At 37.7% G+C, this 23,309-nt stretch overlaps 1 protein-coding gene across 10 annotated transcripts in view; it reads left to right on the top strand.

Annotated features, from left to right (window-relative positions):
* Positions 1 to 21,458, top strand: part of SPATA7 (spermatogenesis associated 7) — a 34,079-nt gene extending 12,621 nt beyond the window's left edge. For all 10 annotated transcript variants that reach the window (XM_064715653.1, XM_064715659.1, XM_064715654.1 and 7 more), the window contains 8 exons: positions 6,533 to 6,666; positions 12,888 to 13,363; positions 14,382 to 14,448; positions 14,873 to 14,943; positions 15,749 to 15,808; positions 17,088 to 17,165; positions 18,482 to 18,539; positions 18,903 to 21,458. In XM_064715653.1, coding sequence (XP_064571723.1) covers positions 6,533 to 6,666; positions 12,888 to 13,363; positions 14,382 to 14,448; positions 14,873 to 14,943; positions 15,749 to 15,808; positions 17,088 to 17,165; positions 18,482 to 18,539; positions 18,903 to 19,397 — 1,439 coding nt within the window. In that variant the 3' untranslated portion in view covers positions 19,398 to 21,458. The remainder of the gene's footprint in view (positions 1 to 6,532; positions 6,667 to 12,887; positions 13,364 to 14,381; positions 14,449 to 14,872; positions 14,944 to 15,748; positions 15,809 to 17,087; positions 17,166 to 18,481; positions 18,540 to 18,902) is intronic.
* The last annotated feature ends 1,851 nt before the right edge of the window (positions 21,459 to 23,309 follow it).

Here is a 23,309-nt window from a genome sequence, read left to right as displayed (position 1 = left end):
CATATGTTTAGAGGTTTTTCCACAAGGCATATTGATAGTACAGCTTGAACTTAGTGATTAGTGTGCTTAGGAATGCAGATCTCTTTGATACTGGGGCAGGGGGAGAAGAAGAAGAAGAAGAACAAATATTCTGAGAAGTTACCCACCATAGATCTATTCTAGCCTGGTGGAACTTGAATTCTTGGAGAGAGGGCAGTGAGAGAAAGGGAGAGGTAACAATTCAGACTGATAGTAATGTTGGTTTTCCACCCTTTAAAGGGGTGAAGTTCTAGCAAAAATATCAAGAATTACATATTTTTATGTAATTCTGTATTTAAATGCTAATTTTTCCCATGAACACATATATCTTTACACTTTTTACAGTTTACATTATGAAAAAGCAGAGATCTATGAAAAGCTGTTTTACATGTTTTGTTGTTGCTGCTATTTTACAAGAAGCTTTCACAAAACCACCCTATCTCTTTTTTTTCCTGTTAAATCCTGTCCTTAAGTATGTATTTCTGAAAATGAAAATTGTAAGCGACTAAAATAATCTCTTTAAATTCAAACACTCAGGTAATTCTAATGCCTGTGTTATGTCTTTGGAAAGATGTCCTGATATATTTATTAAGTCTGAAATTTAGTGAGCAGGAAAACTTATAGAAAAATTTTTTTATGAATCTGTACTTTTAACTGTAGTGATTTTACTTTTTTCTCCAGAAGTTATTTACTGTAAAGTTTCTTCTATAATAAAAGGTGTTGGGGTTTTATATGAGGTAATTAATTTTAGATATGTACATCAAAAATACATTTTTCACAACTTGTAGCTGTGAAAAGACTTGAGATCGTCTAGACTGACATCATGAGTTAAGCAAACCAGAAGTTCAATCCAGTTGTTCTAATATGGAACTTAACAGCCATATTGAATGTGGTAAATAAAGCACATAAACAAGAAAAGCATGCAGTCTTGACTTGTGAAGGTCACAAAATAGAGAAAACATAACTTCCTTTTGTAGATGTTTCAGTAGTTACGCATCATTATTACTGAAAATGTGTCCCTGATCTTTATTCTAATTTACCCAGCTTTACCCTCTGTCTGCTGGTGGGGAGGATTGTTGTTTTTATACAATTGTCCATCATTACTCAGGATTACAAAATAGCCATAGCATACCAGAGAACAAGAATAAGATTATGCATTTCACTTATTTTCAGCATTATCTCAGTACAGTGTGTCTAAATTGTCCTTGTGGGCCACTGGGGCCAGTGGTACCCTGAAAACAAAATCGCTGTCAGGGGCCACCTAGAAGCCTGCTGGACCTCTCTCTCTAGGGTGCACAAATGGAGGTTTACCTGGGCAGCCTTAGATGTGTCCTTCAGGGCTGGTGCAGCATTGCAGGTTGTGGGCAGTCACTGTTGGCAGGCTGCTGTGTTCTTCATGAGGCTGACAGAGGTATGTAGGAGATGTCTGCTGGATGAGGAGCATCAGAGGTGCATGGATTTGGGATAATCCAGTGCTTCTAACCTCTTCTGAAATGCCTTTGAAGGTTTCATATCACTGCTAGGCATTATTTCCAAGTCTTAGCAATGACCAGGTTTCACCAGTAGTACCTTTGCCAAGTAGTATCAGATATCTGAAGTACAAACCCTCTTATAGCTGTTACTTTGTATTTGATACAAGCAGGGCCTTACTATCAAGCCCTTAAGTACTTTGTCACCCTTTTTTATGGTGATTCCTGCCTTGTTTGATGAAACAGTGCTACTGATACCTGATGTAAAGAAGGACTGCAAAATCATCTCTTAGAGTTATGAAAATTAAAATTTCTAAGTGTTCGACTTATAAGGAACCTGAACTTCATAGCTGGTGGCAAAATTCAGTTTATATTTTATGAGATCTCACCCCAGGTGCTTAAATTATGATGTATTGGAAGTTCATGTAGAGCTAGGAAACTGACAGTAAAAATTCTTAGAGAAGGAAGTGCTTGCTTGCAAAATATCACCAACTGATACACTGGACAGTGTAGTTATGGTCACTAGGTACTTCAAGCTCAGCTGAGATAGTGTTTGTATGATTTATCTAAAAAAGAATTCAAAAGGGAAACAATAACTTCAAGTGTGTTATTGCAAAAATAGCTCATATAAAAACACAGAGAAATTCTGAATGTTGTATAATTCCTTTGAGATACATTGTTCTGTAAGCTGAGCTCAATTTAAACATTACTTTGTATTTCATTGTTGCCATCAATTATTTACATCAAAAATGAAATAACTTGAAGTTTAACTGCAAGCTGTTTTGTGATGTGATATGATAAATTTAGCAATTCGAAATTCAGAGCAAAGGACAGCCACTGACATTCCAGATCGTAGTGTCCAAGTGCAGAGCTTTCAAACTGACTAGGACTGTGATATATATGATTAGTTTGTGTCTTCCAGATTTATGACATTTGTTTTATAACTTTAAACATGTCTTGAAATGATGCTGCAGTCTAGACTTACGGCAAAAATAATTAAGCCTTTAGAGGGAGTATTCTAAAAGGGAGGTAAAGTGATGTGATGTCTGCTTTGAAGTGTGGTGTACTCTGGGAAGAGTATTTGCCTGGGCAAAAGTGACAGATTGATCAGTGTCTTATAGGTGCCTCTTTATGAGGAGTGCTACAGTTTAACATCTGAAATTCAGTCTTTCTTATGCTTCCTTTTACTGACAACAAAAATAAGAGAATGGATTCATGGAGTGGATGCAATAAGGTATGGAATCTAGGTTCACAGACTGAATTTATCTGATCTACAGAATCACTAAATAGTTTATATTCTAATACTTTTTCTCCTACTATACTATGACTCTGTGGGGTTTTGAGCACAGTAGTTAATGAGATCCAATTAATCTTTAAAGCTCTAATAAGATTTTTAAAGGGACTCATTATTTGGATTTACAAACTGTATTATTTTATTGCTGCGCATTTTGTTTTGCCCTTTTAAAAAGATTAAAAGTAACCCAGTGGTTTTCTTTTTTTTCATTTATTTATCACAAGATATTTACTATTATGTACTTTTCCCATATTTAACTCTGCATATGTGACATGTTCCTGTAGCCAATGTTCAAATAAAAGCTACTTGCAGTGAAACTGTTTTAGGTATCTGTTAACAAATGCAGTTTATGTTTACTTTCTATAAGTCTATGACAATATGCCAAGGGCATTTCTTTCATATGTGATTTATGGACCTCACTGAAAGCTAAAGAAGCTTTATATCTGTAATGGGTTTGAAGCAGAAGATAACTTAAACAGTGAGCAATGTTTTCAATTAAAAGCTAAATCTCTCTTCTGAAATTGGATGTCTCTTGAATGCTGATCTCTTTCTTTCTGTGTTTAATATATTTGCACTGCAACACAAGTGGTTATATATGACAGCCTTAAGTGTCTTCAGCTCCTCTCAGTTGTAATACTGTAATTAGTGCCTCAAAGTTCCAGGCAAGTTTTCTATCTGGCTTGAAGTCAAAGCATAAGACTGGGTTCTCCCATCCTTGCATGGGTAGAGGATGTGAACTAAGGAGACGTAGGGCAGCCTGTTTCTGCATTTGTGTTACTTGCTGACTGGCTTAGAGCTTTCCTTACTTACCTCCAGCTGTTTACATCTGCATCAACTCTTTTTAGAAGGATTTCTCTATCTCTTACTTTGCTGGTTTCAAAATTCCTAGCTTTTACCACAGATCTAGCCTGAAAACTCCTATTTTGACAATAAGATGTGTATATTATGTATTATATATGGAGTTTTCTGACATTCTGTTTTGCATGTCTGTGCTGCCCTTCAGTACACAAGTGACTTTATGGATTTTGGAGTACACTTAATGAATGGATTAGCTGAGCTAAGCTCACTGCATGGCAGGTGTGAGGCAAGGACTCCACATTTCCCCTGCAGGGGATGGTAGTCCCAGTGGGTCATTTTGATATCCCAAGGTAGTCTTAGCTGGAATCCTTACTGTTCTTTATTCTTGGCATAAGCCATGCTTTGGGTGAAAAGTCACAGCACCAGTCCTGGAGGAGATTTTTATCAGCTTTGAATGCCAGTAGTAAAGACATTCATGTGTGCCAAATTTCAGAGTTACTCCTGTGAAGAGCAGAATAAGGACAACATGGGAATTCTGTTTTGCAGTAATATTCACACTGCTTTGCACTTTTCCCAGATACTCCTGTTAAGCCATGAGGTGCAGGTGGAACATGCAGTAAAATGTTAAAACTTGTATTGTCGTAGGCAAACCCACTTTTCACCTAAGCACCTGAGTGTAGGGAATTTGCTGTTTCAGACACCTACTCACCCTTACCCATCCTTCTGTATATATTGCATTATTGCTTTGTAGGATTCTCATTCACCCATTGTTTCTCTAGATATTTGTTCAATCAGCCATCACCATTTTATCTGGGCAGTAGGCAAGAGGTGAGTTTTTGTAGCCTCCATGGATGTGCACACACAGACACGCTGTATTGGCCCAGAATAAGTAATTATTTATCTCAAATATATGAAATGTCTAATCTGTAGCTAATTTTTAAGTGCTTCCCTGTAATTTTTAAGACAAACACAATTAGAAATAATACTAATTTAGAACACACAGGATAACTCAGTACAGAAAGAAAAACATTCAGTTTTAATTATTTAATGGCACAGTATATTTTATCATTCTGTTAAAATGTATATTTTTAATTCAGAGTTGTATAATGTAGCATTTGTTAACTTCAGCTAATTTTTTCCCAGTAATTTAAGCAGTCTCATATTGGAAGTATTTAATAGCATATGATGGATAAATCAGCAGCCATAAAAGAAATTACTCTATATTTTACATATCAATTGTAAGAATTAAAAGAAAGAGGGAGTTTCCTGAGCAATGAGAGCAAAGATTTCACATCTGAAAGATTAAATTCCATCTTAAAAGGGGACTAAAATGTTTCAATGCAATGAATGCACTTACTTAAATATTTCCTGGAGAGTAATATGTGTGTAGGGTACAGAGATGAATGCATTTTAAAGGTTGATTAAACGTTCTCAGATTGCTGTAGGTCTCAGCTGTGTAGAAGAATGTACCACACCAATCCCTGAAGTTTTTTACATTTCCATGCATTAAATATAGTAGTGCATGTGCAGTTTGGGGTCTCCTAGAGTATGATATAAATATATTATGAAACCAGAGAAGAAATCCTCAAAGGCCTTTGTGTGTCTCTATCAAACAAATGATTCATACACTTGGATATGTGTTAAGTGAATGAGAAAATTTTCATTTGGTATACAGACTTCAAAAGTGTGTTTGCTTAATTTTTCCCTATTTGGGAATTAAATTATTAATTTTTCATCAGCCTCACTGTGATTTTTCAACTTTGAAAATTTTGAGTGTTTTGTCCAGTTCTGGGCAAACAAGACATTGAGGTACTGGAGTGTATCCAGACAAGGGCAACAAGGCTGGTAAGGGGTCTGGAGTACCAGTCCTGTGAGGAGTGTGTGAGGGAGCTGGGGGTGCTTAGCCTGGAGAAAAGGAGGCTTGGGGGGAACCTTGTCACTCTCTACAAGAGCCTGAAAGGAGGCTGTAGCCAGGTGATAGTCAGACCCTTCTGCCAGGCAACCAGCAACAGGACAAGAGGACACAGTCTTAAGCCATGCCAGGGGAGATTTAGGTTGGACATCAGGAAGAACTTCTACATGGAAATGGTTGTCAAGCATAGGAACGGCCTGCCCAGGAAGGTGGTGGAGTCACCACCTCTGGAAGTGTTTAAGAAACAACTCAATGTGGCACTTGGTGCTGTGATTCAGTTGGCGAGGTGGTGATTGGTCAAAGGTTGGACTCACTCTTGGAGGCTTTCTCCAACCTGAATGATTTTGTGTTTCATAATCTGCCAAGACTTTGGACTATATTGTGTACGATTTAGGTGACTGATGGCAAACTCATACACAGAAAATTTACCTGTCTTTGGGCTACTTTATCTGGTGACACAGATACCTGACTCAACTTTCCGCACTGCCGGGGAGGTCTGGAACTGCAGATCAGTGTGGACTGATAAAAATACCCCACTCTGATGTGACAGTAGCCCTCTCAGAGCTGGCCTTCATTTTTCCTTAAGAAAAATTTGCTTGTCCTGCCCTGTATTTCTGTATTTAGGAAATTCAATGTTGTAAGTGTGGATTTTTTTACCAATAAACACAGGGGTTTTTGTGAAGTACTGGATGAGAATACAGTCAAAGGAGTCCTAGTTGTAAAAAACTGATAGAAAGCTTATAACTTTTTGAGAAAGATGCTCTGTTAGCAATCCTGATCTTGGAAGTCTTGTATGCTGGTGTTTGTTGTGAAGTAAGAAAATTTCAAGAAAGTTAAGGCACGGCTTCAGCTACCAGTATGCTCTACTAATAATTTTTAAGAATAGACATAAATTTTGTAACTGCTGTGAGTTGGAAGTGGAATGTATCTCAATAATCTGACTTTACTGAGCAATTGGACACCACTACAGTGTTTTCAACTCACTTAGGGAAACAAAGAATATTTCAGTTTGGATCTGACCAACTTTGTCTCTTCCCGAAGTTGCTGACCAGCAAAGAAGAGAGAAACTGAAAAAGAAGATAGCCAGGTGTAGAGAGAAGTTAAGCGTGTGTGAAGCTGGCTCTCCATCCCATCCAAGAGACAGAGGAAAGGCTCAGCCATCCTCTTCTAGAAAGGTATGTGTTTTAATTCTGTTTAGTGGATACTATCATGTACTTGCCTCCCATAGTAACAGCTGATCACTGCTGTGCAGCAGTGAGGGCTGGCATCTTTCAAGCAGCAGAAAGTAGACAAGTGTCTTCCTGGCATGTGCCCAACACTGAATTCATGTCTTGACCTTCTGACAAAGATGTCAGGTATCTGGATGAAGAGTGCTTGCAGTAAATACAAGGTCTAATTGCCCATGAATTCTCTTGCTTTCACCTCACCTGAAATTCGTGTCCTCTGTCACTCCAGAGCTTTGTACCATTTCCTAAGGCAGAGCTCTGTTACTTCTGCCCTTCCAAGCAGAAGTATCAGGAATCTTCATTTTTTTTTTCTCAATGAAAAGTCCTAGTTGATAATACATTTTTCTCTAACAGTATATTAAATCATTCAGTTGCATTTCTTGAAAGCAGAAATAATGCTTTCAGGACCAAAATATGCCATTCTGTATGTATATATTCTGCTTATATGTATAGACTCACCTAGTTTGGCTGGCATTTCATGAACCTATGTGGTGTATATTTCTAACTAACAAATAAATATGTAAATAGCCTAATAAATTACATTCTTGTTCATCATTGTAAATGAGCAATTGCATCTTGAAATAGAATAATGACTTAACTCTGTGATTCTAACAGCATAAGCTTCATACATTGTTTAAACAACTGTGAAGCTAGAGGACATTTCCAAGTAGTACAGCAAGCACTGTCCATTTCTTTCTGTGTGACTGATTTTTGTAGCAGGCAGCCTCAGTGTGACCTTATTGCAGTGCAGAGAAATAATGCTTTGAAATTCAGTACATGGCTCCTAGTTAAGGATGAAAGCACAGGCATGAATAAGAAAAGGGAGGAAATGGGATATTTAAATCTAAATTTTATTTTTATTAATACCATTTTTGTCCTTCAATGTTATTTTTTTGCAAACTTGGAGCAGGCGAAGTTCTTTAAATTCTTTCATTGCAAAACCAAGTAACCTGTCTCTCTTAAATACTGCATGAACTCCCAGCTTTAAAATGAAAGGATGCACTATAACAAAGTGCAGCTTTTTTCCTTTGTTTTTCAAAATAAGAATTTCTAAAATTCTACCTGAATTGAGCTGGCCATGAGTAAAAGCTCTGATTTGACCAAGACTTGGTATTTCATATCTCCTGTTCAAGTAATCCTATTAATAGGCATTTCTGGCTGCTAATGATTTTTTTAAAATAAATTAATCCATGCCAAAAGTCAGTTGAAGGAAGGCTGCTTCATAGGAGGTTAAATTTTCTCTTTTAATCATTTGAAGTGTGCCTTTGCCTTGACCTTTCAAGATCTCTTTCAGCCTGTTTTTTTGAGATTTTTTTTTTCTCAAGAATGAAAGTTGTGGCCATCTGCTTATGCATATGAAATATAGATTGGGAAACACCATTAACCGATTCTAGTCTCTTGTTAGTTTTGTATGCAACACACATGTGGCTCTGTGAAATGCCTACTGAAATGCTTTGTATTTAAAAATTTATTACACTCTTATGATACCAGCAATCTGAACATGTCTTGTGCTTAAATTAATTCTGTCATAATGGAAGATGTCAGTGACTAAACAAAGCAGAAGAACATTCTGAGCATCAAAGAAAGTTGTTTTCATTAGGAATATTCAAATTTCCTTTCAGACTTCATAGTGATAATCACCTCTTGTGCTGGTTCTTTGAATTAATGCACACTCAGTATTACTCCTTCACAATATTTGATAAAAGTAGGAACCTACTACATTAAAGAATTGGCAACCACACACATGCACAAAATGAAAGAGCGTACCAGGACCATAGTTTTGAAAAACAGTGATACCAGGATACAAACTGAATATATTTATAGAAGGTCCAATTTGTTCACCTGTTTGTCTGAATTTTCTGTAAAAGGCAGCTTGTCACTTCCTATAGGAGAGTTTTGCTCTATCCAGACAGCAGAGAGCAGGTGCTCAGCTGACTTAGAGCAATATTTAAATGGCTTTCTCAAGTTAAAAGAATCATACACTCATTTATTGCAATTTGCAGCTTCTGTATCCTGACAGTGCAGTTCATAAGCCATCTCTTTGATCTCATTTTATAATGGTATATGAACTATTCTATTGGAAGACCTTTTCATGCAAGAACAAGTTAAATTCAAGATTAAACTGATCTTATGAGAGCTTCCTTGGACCATTTATGTGAAAAAGTATTTAGCAGCCTTTCTTTTCAAAGTTTGGTTTTTATAAGGCATCTGATACTTTAGTGGCTTTTGAGCTGGAAAACTAAACTTCTTGTAGAAATAAAAAGTAACATATAGAGAAATCTGGATTCTTTCTCTGTGTTACTACTTTTGCCCATCAGATGACAGCAGGATGCTTTGATCTCTTTTTACTGAATTTTCTCTTCCACAGAGTCCATGAAAATTCAGAGGTCCTCTCTCTACAACCTTGTTGCAAAACACTGCTCAGTTTACCCCAGTTTTGTGACTAATAGAATTGAAGCATAGATACATACTTTACGAAACTTTTTTAAGGAGTTGCTGAAATGTATCATTGAGTAGATTTGTATCTTTCAAAACAGATTGTACTTGGTTGAATTAACAGAATATAAAAATATATTGATAAGCAAGATACAAGTCAAGATTTTTTACTCCAAATTACATTAGTTCTTGATAGTTCTAACAGCTAAAGTTCATTTACTATACTAGAATTTCTTTAAAATTTTATTTGAAGAATAGAACTAATAATATATTTTAATAAGCTTCCTATTTGTAGGCATGTTTTTTGTCTTTTCTTTTTTTTTGTTTCCTACTTAAACATCTGATGTTTTTAATAGAAAACAGAGCAGAAAGTGAGCACACTTGCTTACATTTTTTTTTTTTTTGCAACACAGGATAATTTTCTGAAAAAGAGACAAATTACAGACAAACAGCATTCTCTGACACTCCTTAAAATCTTTTGAAGTGACATTGTTCCTTGTTCCTGATATTGTTTCTTTGTCTACTTGGAGTGTACTTCTCCCTGTTTGAGTGGTAAAGTTTCGCCTCTGGATAAGGGCTTTGAAAGACATTCTTTTCTCAGTGTTTGGATGAGTACTTCTCACAGCTGGTGCAGATGCAGCTTTGAGTTGCAATTCTCTCTAGTCACGAGTGAGCTACTTGGTCTGTTCTACTTATGAAATATTTGAGGAGAAGAAGATAACTGCCCTAAGCTTCCTCATACATAAGGAAATTAGGATATTTCCATGTCAACCTTGTGCTTTTGTCTTGTTTTGTATCAACTCAACTGCTTCTGAGGAAGGGAGCATGTAATTTTCATGAGGTGTAGATAAATAATTGGCTAATATAACTTCATATCTTTTCATAATAATTATTTTGCATAATGCAGGGAAACAGTCCTTATATGCTCACAAATGCTTCTACAATACAATTTATATTGCAGCTCAATGAACTGCTTTAATCACTGAGAGTAAAGCATTTACAAAAATTAAGCTGTTTAGAATATACACTGAAGGGTATGGAATTAGCTTTTATCTATATAGGTGGATGCTGAAACTTTCCAGTCTTATCTGTTTTCTATAGTGCTGAGCTACCACTGCAACCACTTTATATGCAAACAATCACACTGGTAAGCCTCATTATTCTGCTTGCTAACACAGGCATTTGTTTGGCATTGTAACTGCATGTTATCAGTTCAGCATTTAATTATGCTGTAGTAGTAAAATCCAGTTCACTCACATGGGACACCATCAAGAAGAGCTTATTTTGCCCCAGCTAAGTAAAAGAAAACTTCTTTGCATTTGGTACCAGCGACTCTGGATATTTAGGGGTACTGGAATAGTTTAGATAGATCATACTGATGTGAGAGAAAATTATGAAGGAAATATATGGTATGATGGTAGTGTGATCTGTGACTTAATTTTCACAATGAAATACCTGCATTTTTAATATTCTTGTAAATAGCATTTACTGCATAGTACAAAATGTATATTCATAATAATTGAGTTTTTATTTAAAATATTGTGTTTGAAAAGAAAAAGAGTGAAATAGTGTAGATTCTAAGCAATAACAGTAGCAGAATTATGAGAAACTGGAGCATTTATACAGTAAGAGTCTATTGCTAAGAATTTCTAAAAACACCTTTTTTAGGGTTGAATGTTAGAATAGAAAATCTTTGTATATTTACAAGCTATACTACCAATTATATAGGTTAATATACTACACTATATCTTACTGGTTTACTAGTAATATATTACTATCTTACATTATCTATTTGTGGGTTAGAATGTCATGAATTTTCAATAAATGCATAAAGATTTCCAGTTTTAGTCATTGGGGGTTTTTTTCCTCCATGCTCACCCCAGTAGGAGACTCCAGAAGTCTCAGGACAGGTATTGATTATCTTGCAGAATCTCCACATGCACTTTATTTTGATGTTGTTTTTGTGAAAAAATCACACATCCAGCCTTCAATCCAAATCTTAATCAGCTGATTATTTTCAAAAAGTGTTCTTGAGGAATTTCTCAAGGTTTATATTGTGCTCAGGCAATGCAGCCCCATTGGAAATGCACTGGATCTGTATTTCAGTCTTACTCCCTCAAAGCAATTTCCACATTGCTTAATTGTGAGATCAGGATAGGCTACTTGGTGAATCTGTGAATCTTCTCAACTGGCATTGTGGTTGTATGTCATAAATAAATGTCGCAGCACATGTACAGGTCATACCATACTGCATCCACCCTTTCTCAGGCTTCCCATGGGGCACATGTTCCTTCAGTAATTTCAGTAATGTAACGCTTCTGCTTAGTAGTTTTTCCTTGGCTGATAGAAGTATAATAGAGATGAATGAAACACGTGGGAATCATCTTCCTTTTCTTCCTTTTGTCACTGCAGAGCTTATGGTCTGTACTGGTGTCTCCTTGTCTTCCTGTTCCTTGTCAGGTGGTGGAGGTACATGAGCAAGTTAATTTCTGTGTTAGCCTATCTGAACTCAATTTCAAGTTTGTTAAAAACCTCAAATGGCTTAGAAATTTAATTTTCTTCTTTGGAAATACCTCTACTTGTATACATTCTCTTAACATCTTACAACAACTTATTGCTGATGATGTGGACCTATATGAACTGCCCTAGTGTTAGGAAAGTATGATAGTAATTTTAGAAAATTAGCTGTAGGCTTTGAATTGGGTTTTCTCAGATTTTATAATTCAACTGTTGTTTTGCCTTGCTGATTGCATGGCACAGCAGTGAGATTTTCCAGAATAACACTATCCTCAGCTCTCACTGTTGCACTGTAAACCCTGTCTCTGGGAGTTGCAGTACTAGATAGTTAGAGTACACACGATGGGAGTCATCTCTTCTGCATCACACAGTTGTTGAATTTCATACATAGTTATATGTGTGGATGTAATAAATTGGTTTATACAAAATTTTGTTTGCTGATAGGCTTCTGGTTTAATCTTCCAGTTCTGCAGCATGCCTGCCCATGGAGATTGTAAAGTGTCATACATGATTTTCACTGATTGACAGAATATTCGGTGGGTGGTTGTATCCTAGGTAGGAAAAGAACATACAACATCTCTTTCCATAAGGTGTTTTAGACACATTGTAAAGCAAAATTACTTGTCCAGATATTTATGCTTTGATAGTGCAAGTTTTTCAAAACTTTATGACTGAAATAAAATTTCTATTTAATTGTTCATTCTAATTTAACAAAACAAACAAAGAAATTACCAAACCAACAAAAAACTCCACCTTAAAATATCACTTGAATTTAGTTGTGTTTCTGTCTTATTTGTCTTTGCCACAGTGTCATAATACAATTCTGGAATAGTCTTGAATTTTTCAGCATGGGATAATTATGGGTGATGTCTGCCTTAGCTTGCCCAGGTGTTATGAACAGGGGGGAATATTTTAACTGTTCCAAATTATTTGACTCAATGGAATGATTTCTTGACTTCTAAAAATTTATTGATTAAACTCTTGGTTTGATGTAGCCATCAATATTCTGTAACAGACCACCAATGTTTTGCTACTGAAGTAAACCATTTCTTTATTACTCTCTTATTTCCAGTGACTAGGTTTTAAAATCAGCACAGAGGCTCTCAGATGGTAACTCCCAGTTACCAACTGGGTAGCTCCCAGTAATAGCTGGGAGTACCATCATAAGCAAAGCAGGTAACTTGCAAAGCAATCAAATGTTGTTTGATTTTTTCCAGAGTGCCTTGGAAGCAGAAGATGGCGTCTCAGCCTCTGGTGGGCAGACACAGTACCTCTCAGGAGCAGCATCTTCTCACGGCGAGGAGTGCGCGGTTCACTCCGGCGCAGGGAAATGCGCCCGGAAGCGCTCTCGGCACGCAGCCGGGGGCTCGTACTCCTGTGTGTGCGTGTCACGGGCCGGCCGGCGCTCCGTGCTGCCCCGCAGCCACTCCATCGAGAGCTTTGTCAGCGTTGTTGGCTGTTCCCAGAGCTGCCATGGAAACCACGGCCAGGCCAGCGGCGGGGACCTTCTAGAGAGGCACTCGGAGTGCTTCACCAGGAGCCGGAAGCCTTTCACTCCACGCACGTTAATATCGGATGCTAAACCTTTCCTGTCAGACTACAGGTTTTACACTCCTGCTCAAAGGAGGAGGAGATGTCACCACCACCACAGATCATACCTTGTGGAAGCTCAAACACAGACTGATATGACCAGGTACAGAGAGTGAAGTTTTATTTTGAAGCTCTGGAATTTAGATGTTATCTTAACATCTTCATAAAGGCGAGATATACTCATTACATTTGTATAAAACCAGAATAATTATACTGATGTCTTACTAGAACTTACAACTAGAATATTCTAGATACACCTTAGCAAAAGCCAGAAAAGAATGTGATTTTCTTTTTCATTGGTGTATTTTCCTCTCTTCTTTCCCCAACAACTGTTTTAATTTATACAGATTGGATACAAAGTGCCACTAAATTCAAACTGTGGAATCTCACATCTGCTGAGAATAATCATTCCCTCTCTCTTCCCTATGGTCTCTGATGTATAGTTCTGTCTTGTAAAGAATTAACCAATATAAGAATGCAAGTAGTTCCCACTATTGTCTCTGTAGTCTCATGCTTTCCAGTCTGTTAATTATTGCATCGTGCAAACATCTTTTTTTAACTCTTGATTGCAGGTCTTCATTGTTTTGTTTTTAATTTCAATACCTTTGTACATACCGTGTATAAAATACTTGAAACAAAATTAGTGTCCTCTTGCATTGAACTTCTTAGCAAGTTGAACAGTTCTGACTTTGTTTCTACCAATACTATCATGTAAAGAGAAATCTTTTCCCTTTTGTGCCCTCCATGCCTGCATGTTCAACTCCAGTTTTGTCATAGAATAAATTAGGAATTTCCTAAGACTGGAATTATGATATCTTTGGCCCTGGATTGCAACTGTAGATTTTCTGTCTGTGGCTTGTCTATTTTCCTGGCGCACTTTTAATTTTAGGATCATCTCCATTCTTAATTCTGAACAATTATTTTGAATAGTTCAGTTATCCCCTGCAAATATGCAGCTAAAAATTATTTTGGATCACCTGTCTGGCAGAAATTTTCTGAACTGTTTGGTACTACATTCTTTTGAGGCCGATGAGACATTTCCACAGTGGCACTGCTATTCTCATCCTACATTTTTGGAAAGTAGTCTACTTGGGAATCTAATGCCTCTCTAAATTTTGTAGCTTTCCACCTGAAGACAAAATGCCTGTGAGAAAAGTTGTGAGTGAAAAGCAGAAGGTCAAATACAAGGTAATGATGCATCTCTCAGTCATCTGGGTACTCTTCCCACCACCATCACTGCCACAGCAGTGAGCAGCTGATTTAGGTGTTCTTCTCTCTATTGCCATGACATAAGTTAGTTCCATAGAGGAGAGAATTTCAGAACACTGAGTGGAAACTATAAGAAAAAACACTGAGTCACATGAAGAGATCTCTTTAATTTTTTTTTTATTGTTTCTATAAGTGCACTATCAAATATCTGCTAAGGCCATGGATAATTGGTACATGACTTTCCAGCAAAAGGTGTATCATTTGTCTGTTTACCTAGAGTTTCTCAGAAAAGATATGGAATTTCTAGGGCTGCTTAATCACAGAGAGTTGTTAGATTCATTTTAATGGTGAAATTTGCTGTATATATGCACTGATAATAAAGATTTTTGTTTCTGTGTTGTAGGCTGAAGATAAAAGATATACTTTGGATGAGCCTGAGAGAGGAGTAGATGATTTTCAACTCTCCATCCCAAGGTGCCTGATTTACAGCAGGAGGGAATATTTGAAATGTCCTTAACTGGTCCTTAGGCCATAAGTCTTCACTAGCATTTTTCTTTGTATCTTCTTCTCATAGAACTTTTATTGGGTTTTTTATATCAATAGCCTTTTCCAACTTCAGAATTCCTTCTTTTCTTGTGATAAGTTCCACTGGGAAGCCAATTAAGAAAGAGAGCTCTGAAAAATATGAGCATTTTTGTCAGAATTGACTGATGAGACATTAATACAGTTGTTAGTTCTGTACATCTGAGCTCACAGACTGTTTAGTGCTATAGCTAAATGCTGCATTGCAGGAGCATTTCCCACATCATCTTCTGAAAACTTAATACTGGGATAGCTGTAATACAAGAACAGTGCTGGAAATCAGGCCAGAGCCCAAGGACTCCGAGCTGATTCTCCTCATTGCTGACCTAAGTGTCATGCATGACTCGCTGATTTGCTCTCTGGCCTTTTCATACAAAGGCATTTTTATCTGAGGAAAAAAAATGTACTCTGAGCTAAAAAAGCATTCTTACAGATAACAGAGATTGAATAGCATCTGAAGTAGCACCAAGGTCTTCTGAGCACTGCATCAAGGGAGGTGGTGTAATACTCCTGAACTGTAATCTTTCAGGTTTCAGTGCCAGCAGGGGATTTTGCTCCTGGAGCAGGGTTTAGTGGGTTTTTTGTGAAAGGGAATCATATAATGGCACTCCATGGCTCCAGAAGAAAATTAAATTTAAGGTAGTATAAAAGGGATTTAGAATGTTGTTTTTGTCTTGCCCCCTGATTTTCTGATTAGAGAGACATCATGGTGTCCTCAGAAGTCTTCATCTTCACCAGAGAGAACTGACGATGCTGAGTAAGTATGCTTCAAACCATTTTTCTTCTCATTTACAACATCAAACTAGAAGGCTTTCCTCAAAACTGATGAACTTGAAAAACAAAATACTTACAAAAATTTATGTGAATCAAAAAACAAAGAAAATTTATTTTATCTTCAGAAGATTGTACAGTGCCTATAGTTTGTTTCCATTTCTTTTTAGGTCTGTAATCTCTGAAGCAAATATTGGCAAATGAAGAACCAAATTGAAAGGCATTCTTACCACATTTCTGCACTGAAATTTGATGAAAATTAGTAGAGTTTTGAGTTATATTCAGAAACACTATAAAGCTTCATCAAGTGGCCTTGGAAATGTCATTTAATTCTTTGTGCTTTAGGACAGCCTTGTGTATGCCTAACTTAAGGCTTATAATAAAGGTCTCAAATACCAGCTGTAGGTAACTTCCTTGACTATAGAGGGAACCAAAAATATAATCTTTAGGCACAATAACAAATTTTATATAATGAAAATAATGCAAGATGTATTCAATTTTTCATTTTTTGTTTATTAAGACTGGAGAATGACTCAGTAGAGTTTGACTGGATGCTTTGGGAGACTTAGAAAGATGCTGTGAAAGAGAAACTGAAATATTTTCTTTTGGGGTTTTCTTTCCTGTTGTCTTTCAAGCAGAACTCCAGACGTTTTTACTGTCCAATTTAGAGTAATTGGCATCAACAACTCTTTTAGAGGTACTAAAATAGAGATAAGAGGTGAAAGTCACATCTCACACTAAGATTTTATCCATCAAGGAAATATGTTGAAATGAGTGGATGCTGCAAATAAGCAGTTAAATCCTTTTCGGCTTCCATTTAGGACCAGCAATTTTCAGAAAAAAATCTCTAGAAGCTCCTTTGGAAGCCTATACCCAGAGCATCAAACTGCAATTGTTCACTTTTTTCCCAGTTAGCTTTCCTTTCTTGAGTGCAGTGCAGGCTCTGAACTCTTGTCAAGATTCACTGATTCCCTCGCTTGGGATCTCTCTGCTAATTTATTCTCCAGCAGAAAGTTAGCATAAAGGCAAAGCACCATGACCACCTTTCTAACAGTCTCATACTTTACAGTTTTTTATTATCCAGATTGAGCAAAAGGTTTAGCTTGTCATGATAGCCTTACCTTTTATGAAACATAACTGCTGATGTAAGAACTATAAAATCTTCTTAATGACCTTTCCAGTGAAGGTGATTAAACCTACTAAAATATGTCATATGTGTTTCTATGGTAGAGCATTTAACATTGGAGTTTCTATTCTCCCTGCAGAGAAGAGGAGCTTTTGTATTTAACTTTCATTGAAGAAGTAACAAATGAAATTCTTAGATTTGGCATATTTTCTAACAGGTAGGTTACAGTTGTTTTCAGTTTTGCAATGCTATGTCAGAAACCCATGAACTCCATAAGTAAGGGAAGTAGTGATTAGTAATAATGTCTTTATACACACATATACACAGTTAGCCCTTGCTTTTGTTTTGTTTCCTCTTCTTTTTTGCTTTATGTGAGAAAGAGGAACTAGGAAATACCTTTGGGTCATCGACTTTGATCTGCTGCTATGTACCATGAGATGAAAGCTTCTGTAAAAACTGACCTGGAACCCTTGGTGGAAAAATACTAAGAACTCATTTTAGTCTGCAACATCTGTTTTGTTAAATAAACTGAGTTACTAATCTTTTACACAACAGGTCCTTTGTCCCCCTTCTGTCCTTCCAGTTCCAGTATGAATTCAGTCTTCAACGTGAGTTGCAGGGTTACATTCTCTTGCAGATAAAAGTTCACCAACTGCTAAATCAGAATTTTTTTCAATATGATAGTGGTTCTCTGTAATAAAGAACTCTCAATTTATGCAAAAAAACCCCATTGCAGTATTTCTATACATACACAGAATATATATACAGAATCTTAACCCATTTTTGAAAATCTGCATTCAAGGCAGTCTAATTTCAAATATTCTGATCTTGCTTTGGGTTGATAATGTTCCCAACTGTTTTTGCTATTCTGTGTACACTTATTTTATTTTATATGTCAAGGCTGTCAATAAGAATACTAAATACACCAAGTAAAAAAATTCATCTTCAAGAAATTTTGAGAGCAGTCTACCTCTGGCTCTTTTACAGTAATTTTTTCTTCCACTAGAACCCTTCTTACACATTTTTTGTTGTCACAGAACACTTTCTTTACAGAATCTTTTTTCTCATTCAGCCTAAGAAATGGAAGAGAGTTCTCAGGACTGAGTACTTTTCTCTGGATTTTTTTTTTTTTTTTTACTGAAGCTTGATTTTATTCCTTCTCTTTATTTATTCTTGAATTCTTGGTATAGCAGCCACTATGGCGCATCCAAGAGATTTTGGATACTTCAGCATGCCAGTAGAATCACCACTGGATTGGAGCACATAGGCACACCAGGTCAAACACACACATAGTTGTACTACAAGTCACCCCACAATTGCCATGTGCTGCCCAAAGCCATGTCTGCCTGCTGAGCATGTGTCCAGTGGGTTGCTGACTACAGGTAGCTCTCTTTGTGACAGAGTGGAATAGAAGCAGTCTTACAGGTGCCATTCAGCTAAGAAATGGAAATAAAAACATACTGTCATTAGGTTATGTACATCTGTTAAAAGTTGGTTTTCCTCCTGTGAAATAATTTGATTTCTTATTTACAGGGTTCTGGATCAACTGTTTAAGTTCCATATAGAAGAAAATAAGAACCGCCTTGATGAGGTATGTGCTGCCCTTACAGTAGTCTCTGCATATGGTTTAGGTGACATTTCCAAAGAGCAGGGCAAAGGCACGGGTATATTGGAGGGTAAAGGTAACCAGAATATTCACAATACTCAGTGGGGAGCCTCTCTCTCTCCATGAATGAGATCTGCTCACTCATGGGTCACAGCAGATCAGGAGTCACAGGTACTGTGACAAAGAATGGACAACAGTCCGTTCAGTTTGGTGACACTCAGTGTTTCATTTACCCTCTTGATTGGAAGCAGCCTCCCTTTCCTTCTGTCAGAGTCCAGCCCTGTGTGAGCAGTGCTCAGGTGCCATGGGGCTGGAGAAGTGTCACCCTTTTCCTCCCTCACCCCTTAGGGCAAAATGCGCCAGATGTTGGAAGTGCTGAAATCAGATCTTGGCTGCGACCAGGACAGCGACACAGAGCAAATCCATGCAGATCAGGAGGCTTCAGGCCCAGTGGAGCAGCACAAGTGTGGTACAACAGAAGAGCCTGAGTTTGACAGTAAAGGTCACAGGCTGAGGAAAGCTACCAAAAATGAAGAATTCCTTGAGAGCAGGGACTTGCCATCAACGAAACCATGCAATTGTCGATCAGTGTCCTGGTGCAAAAGGTCAAGGGAGACACAGGGCAAGGAGGACTTCTCAGAAGATACCACTGAAATTATGGGTGCTGGGAAAGAGTCTGATTTTCATGGTGTGGTATTTGAAGAACACCCAGACACTTCACCCACCTGTGAGGCAGCTTCAAATTTGTGTGGTTGTGACTGTGATTTTGACACCAATAAGGAGCTTGATGAACTTGATGGAAACTTTGCAGAGGCCCTTCACATTTCACCTAAGTATTCATAACTGTAACCAAAACTTACCTGTTAAACAGAGATAGAGCTCCTTCTGTGGTGAACTGCCATTTGTCAACCAATAGTAAATTGTTAGGTTTATTTTCAGTTATTTCTGTTTAAATACTGGTAAGATCTCTGTAGCAGGATACTATTAATTGGACATTAATCTCTGTGTTAATTAGATCTTAAAGGATAAAGGGTCAGTTAAGGGTCAGTTATCAGAAGAATTTTTTGTATTTTGCCCATAATTGTATAACTCAAAACAAACTTGAGAATATTAAAACTAGATTTATATTTTTAGAGCTGTAATAATAAGTTATGAAATATTTATTGATTTAAATAAATTAATTGATAGCACATTTATGATCCTGCTATAAAGATCTGAGATGATGTAGTCTGCAAGAATTCAACAACTTAACATAAACTTAACATCAACCTATGTCCTCTGCCAGAATGGACAAGCAGTTCCACCATGCAGTGTGCTATGTTGCCATTTGCAGAAGCCCATCAATGAAAATCCAGATTTTAACAGATCTATGTAGATTAATGGCTGCAGTTGTTTATTTTTAGTTCTTTACTGAATGCAACTGCTAAGTTCAATTTCTTGCACTGATGACAGCCATGGCATAGCATTCTGCATCAAGCTTTGGTTTTGGAAAATGATTGAATTGCTTACTGTTTGTTGACTAGAACTGTGTAGAAGAAAACACATCAGGCACCTTGTACAGCAAATGGAAAATAGGCGGTGTATTTTCTGGTTTAAGTTTAAATTGAAGTTAGTACATGCATTGCACGAAATCAACCCAAATGTCATTGTTTAATCAGAGTACAGCTATTGCCTGACATTCCTGTTGCTGCAGAATGAGTTTAACAGGTTCTGAGGAAATGCTGGCAAGTTACATTGTCTTGTTGTAGGTGAGGAACTAGGAGAAGTCTTAGGAACCTGGATAAAGCCTGTCCTCTATCTCCTAGGGTCAGTTTCTAACCTCCTTCCTCCAAAGACAAGCCCAAGCTGTACCAGTCCTTACATAACAACTGCCACCACCTGCCTCCCCTGTGCCTCGACCAAAGTCTGTGACTCCATCAGCCAGATGACCCATTGCACCTTAAAAGAGCTGAACAGACACAGACCACTGCTTCACTTATGAAGCATAAACTTTTAGACAAAAAAGAAATTTCAAAAAGCAGCTAAAGGAAGGCAGTCAGAGAAAAACGTCTGGCATAATCACAGCACTGCAGTGCAGAGCACAATTCCCAAAGAAAGCAAAAGGCACTTTCCTGGGTGCTTGTCCACAATAATAAATTGCACTTGTTGACATGAAAGGAGACAGAATTTATTTTAGCCAGGTACATGTGGCTGGGCAGATGGGCACAGATGGGCACCAACCTTTCATCTGCCATACTCAGTTGGTTGCCTTGTAAGCCTGGCCTGCAGCATGAGTGCTCTGGCTCACTGAAAAACAGGTGAGATAATGTGAGCACTTGTACATCCCCCCATCAGAGCCTGTCTTGTTGAAAAGATGTGACCACAGGGCTGAGTCAGTACAGTGCAGGGAGGGTTTGTCCCTGCACAAGTGATCACAGACCTCCTCCCATCCTCAAGGAAACTCCCTCTCCATTCCTTACCCAAGGGTGCTGAACAGAAAGGATGCCCTAGGAAAACTTGTTTCTAGTCTACGAAGAATTCTGTCTCACAGGGACTGGTTCAAAAGCTAAAGAACGTGGTTTGATGCATACAAGTATAAAGCCTCTTTGCTCCTTGGCCAGGACTTCACCCATTCTTCAGGCCCTCCATTCCAAGTTCTCCATTCTTGGTCAATAATAGGAATTTAGGGTTTTTTCCCTTCCTATCTCTACACTTGTGACTTGTACATCATAAAAAATGTCACTCAGCAAACTCTGGCTTCTGGTCTGCATGAGTCTGATTAAAGATTAGTAAGAATTTCACATTCAAATTTCACATGCAAAAATACTTTAGGGAAATCACAGAAAGACTCTAGTAATGACATGCTCATTTCCTGTAATACAAGTAACATAAAAACAAATAAAAACCTTGACCATATTTCCTGTTGATGAACTGTCTCAACATCAATGACATTTTTTTCTGAGTAACTTTTTTTTCTGGGTAACAGCAACTTAAAAGAGGAAAAAACTTGATTAAGAGAGACCTTTCACAAAGAAAGCACCTGTCTTCCTAAACTGTAAGTGTGAACGTTTATTGGATCCACAGTGAAATGTCTGTTAAAGAAGCAGAGAATTACACACCCCAATATCCAGCAACTGGAGCAGTGAGTCCAGTCCACAGAACTGGTTTCTCTCATTGTAGAGGCACTCCTATAAGATAGTAGGGAAAAAACATTCTAGATAGATGTTACCTACATAAAATCAGTTTATGTGCAAATCCAAGAGCAAATTCAGGCTGCCTTGGATTTAAAACTTTCTCTCTTCTATTCACATTTACTTTTAAAATAGTGCTTAAAATGTAAGTTGTTTAAAGACCCTGATATGCAAGCCTGACCCACATCACTGCTAAGATTAATCAACACTGCAAGGTTTGAGGATTTTTCTGAGGGTTTTAGTTGGTTGGGTTTGAATTTTTTTCTCTTGTCACATTTTACTTTGTGTTATACTCAAGTCTTGTCACAAGCAGTAGCAGAACAGGGCAGTCACACACCATTACATGCCTGAATCTTAAGCGACTGGCAAAAGGCAAATTGTTCCTGGTTCCATCTTTTAAAGTGAGGCCTCTTACTGGCTAGAACACAGGTGCAATGTAGAGATTGAGGTGCCACTTGTTAACTTTGGCCTTCAAATGTATTTTACCTTCCTTGTGTATACCTAATGCATGATACCACCTTTGTATCATAGAGCTTGTATTTGAGACCTAAAAATTTATGCAAAGGGGAAAAAATACAAAATTGGAACTCAAGGTCTACTTCAGTATCCCACTTTAATTTTTGACCACCCAAGGTAGGAGCATACATTGACAAGCAGGTGGAGGGCACTGCAGCTGTGGGATGTTCCAAAGCCATCATTTTTTCTCTGGCCCTTCCCAGGCACTTACCCTGCTGTTCTCAAGAGCTGACACCTGGTATGTACACAGATTACAAGGAACAGAACAGCAACCAATGATTTTAACAAAAATAATTTCTCGCTCTCCAAAACAACCAAGCCAGATACAAGCAGTCCAATCTTCCTGTTTCCTTTAGTGAAATCTGCTTCATTCAGAAACAACCACATTCAGTTTGTATTCCAGTAGTAAAGCAAGTCATATGCAAACAGGTGAGCAGTAAATTAATCTGCCCCAGCCACTGCTCCAGCACGGTCACAGCCAGTCAAGGGATCCAGTTTCAAAACCTGTAGCAGATTGTGGGCCAGGGGAATCTGAGCATGTCACAGGGATAAAGCATCACTGGGAAGGGAAAAGAAGAAACAGCAGTTGCAACTAGCTCAACAAATCATCTGAGTTGTAGAACACCCACCTGTAGCTTATCTCCATTTTAAAGCATAGGAGGAATTCCAGGGTGTCAGGCAGTTGAAGAGTAGCAACAAGAATTGTTATTTCAGTTAAAGGGTACCAAAATGAAGGATGAAGTACTGTGCATGGGACTTTCTGTTCTCTATAGAAAGTCTCCAGAGTATCTGGGTTCCTAATGGTACCTTTTAGCTCACCCACTAAGGTAATTCTAGCTGACAGCAAGGGCCAGGAGCTGTGCCCCACAGCCAGGTGACAACACACAAAACTTCACTTGCATTCATATTTGAAGCCATGACACTGGCCTGCAAAAAGCACAGGCTCTCAACCCAACACTGTGTTTTAGGCTGGAGGAATGCCAGACTTCCCCACAGGCACCAACACAGGTGCTGCTGTGCCCTTGCTGCTCTTGTAGATCACAGGATTCAGCACACACAGGTTCCCCTG

The sequence above is a fragment of the Zonotrichia leucophrys genome, chromosome 5, assembly GCF_028769735.1.
Source record: "Zonotrichia leucophrys gambelii isolate GWCS_2022_RI chromosome 5, RI_Zleu_2.0, whole genome shotgun sequence".
Taxonomy (NCBI): domain Eukaryota; kingdom Metazoa; phylum Chordata; class Aves; order Passeriformes; family Passerellidae; genus Zonotrichia; species Zonotrichia leucophrys.
This window is presented reverse-complemented; position numbering and strand designations above follow the sequence as displayed.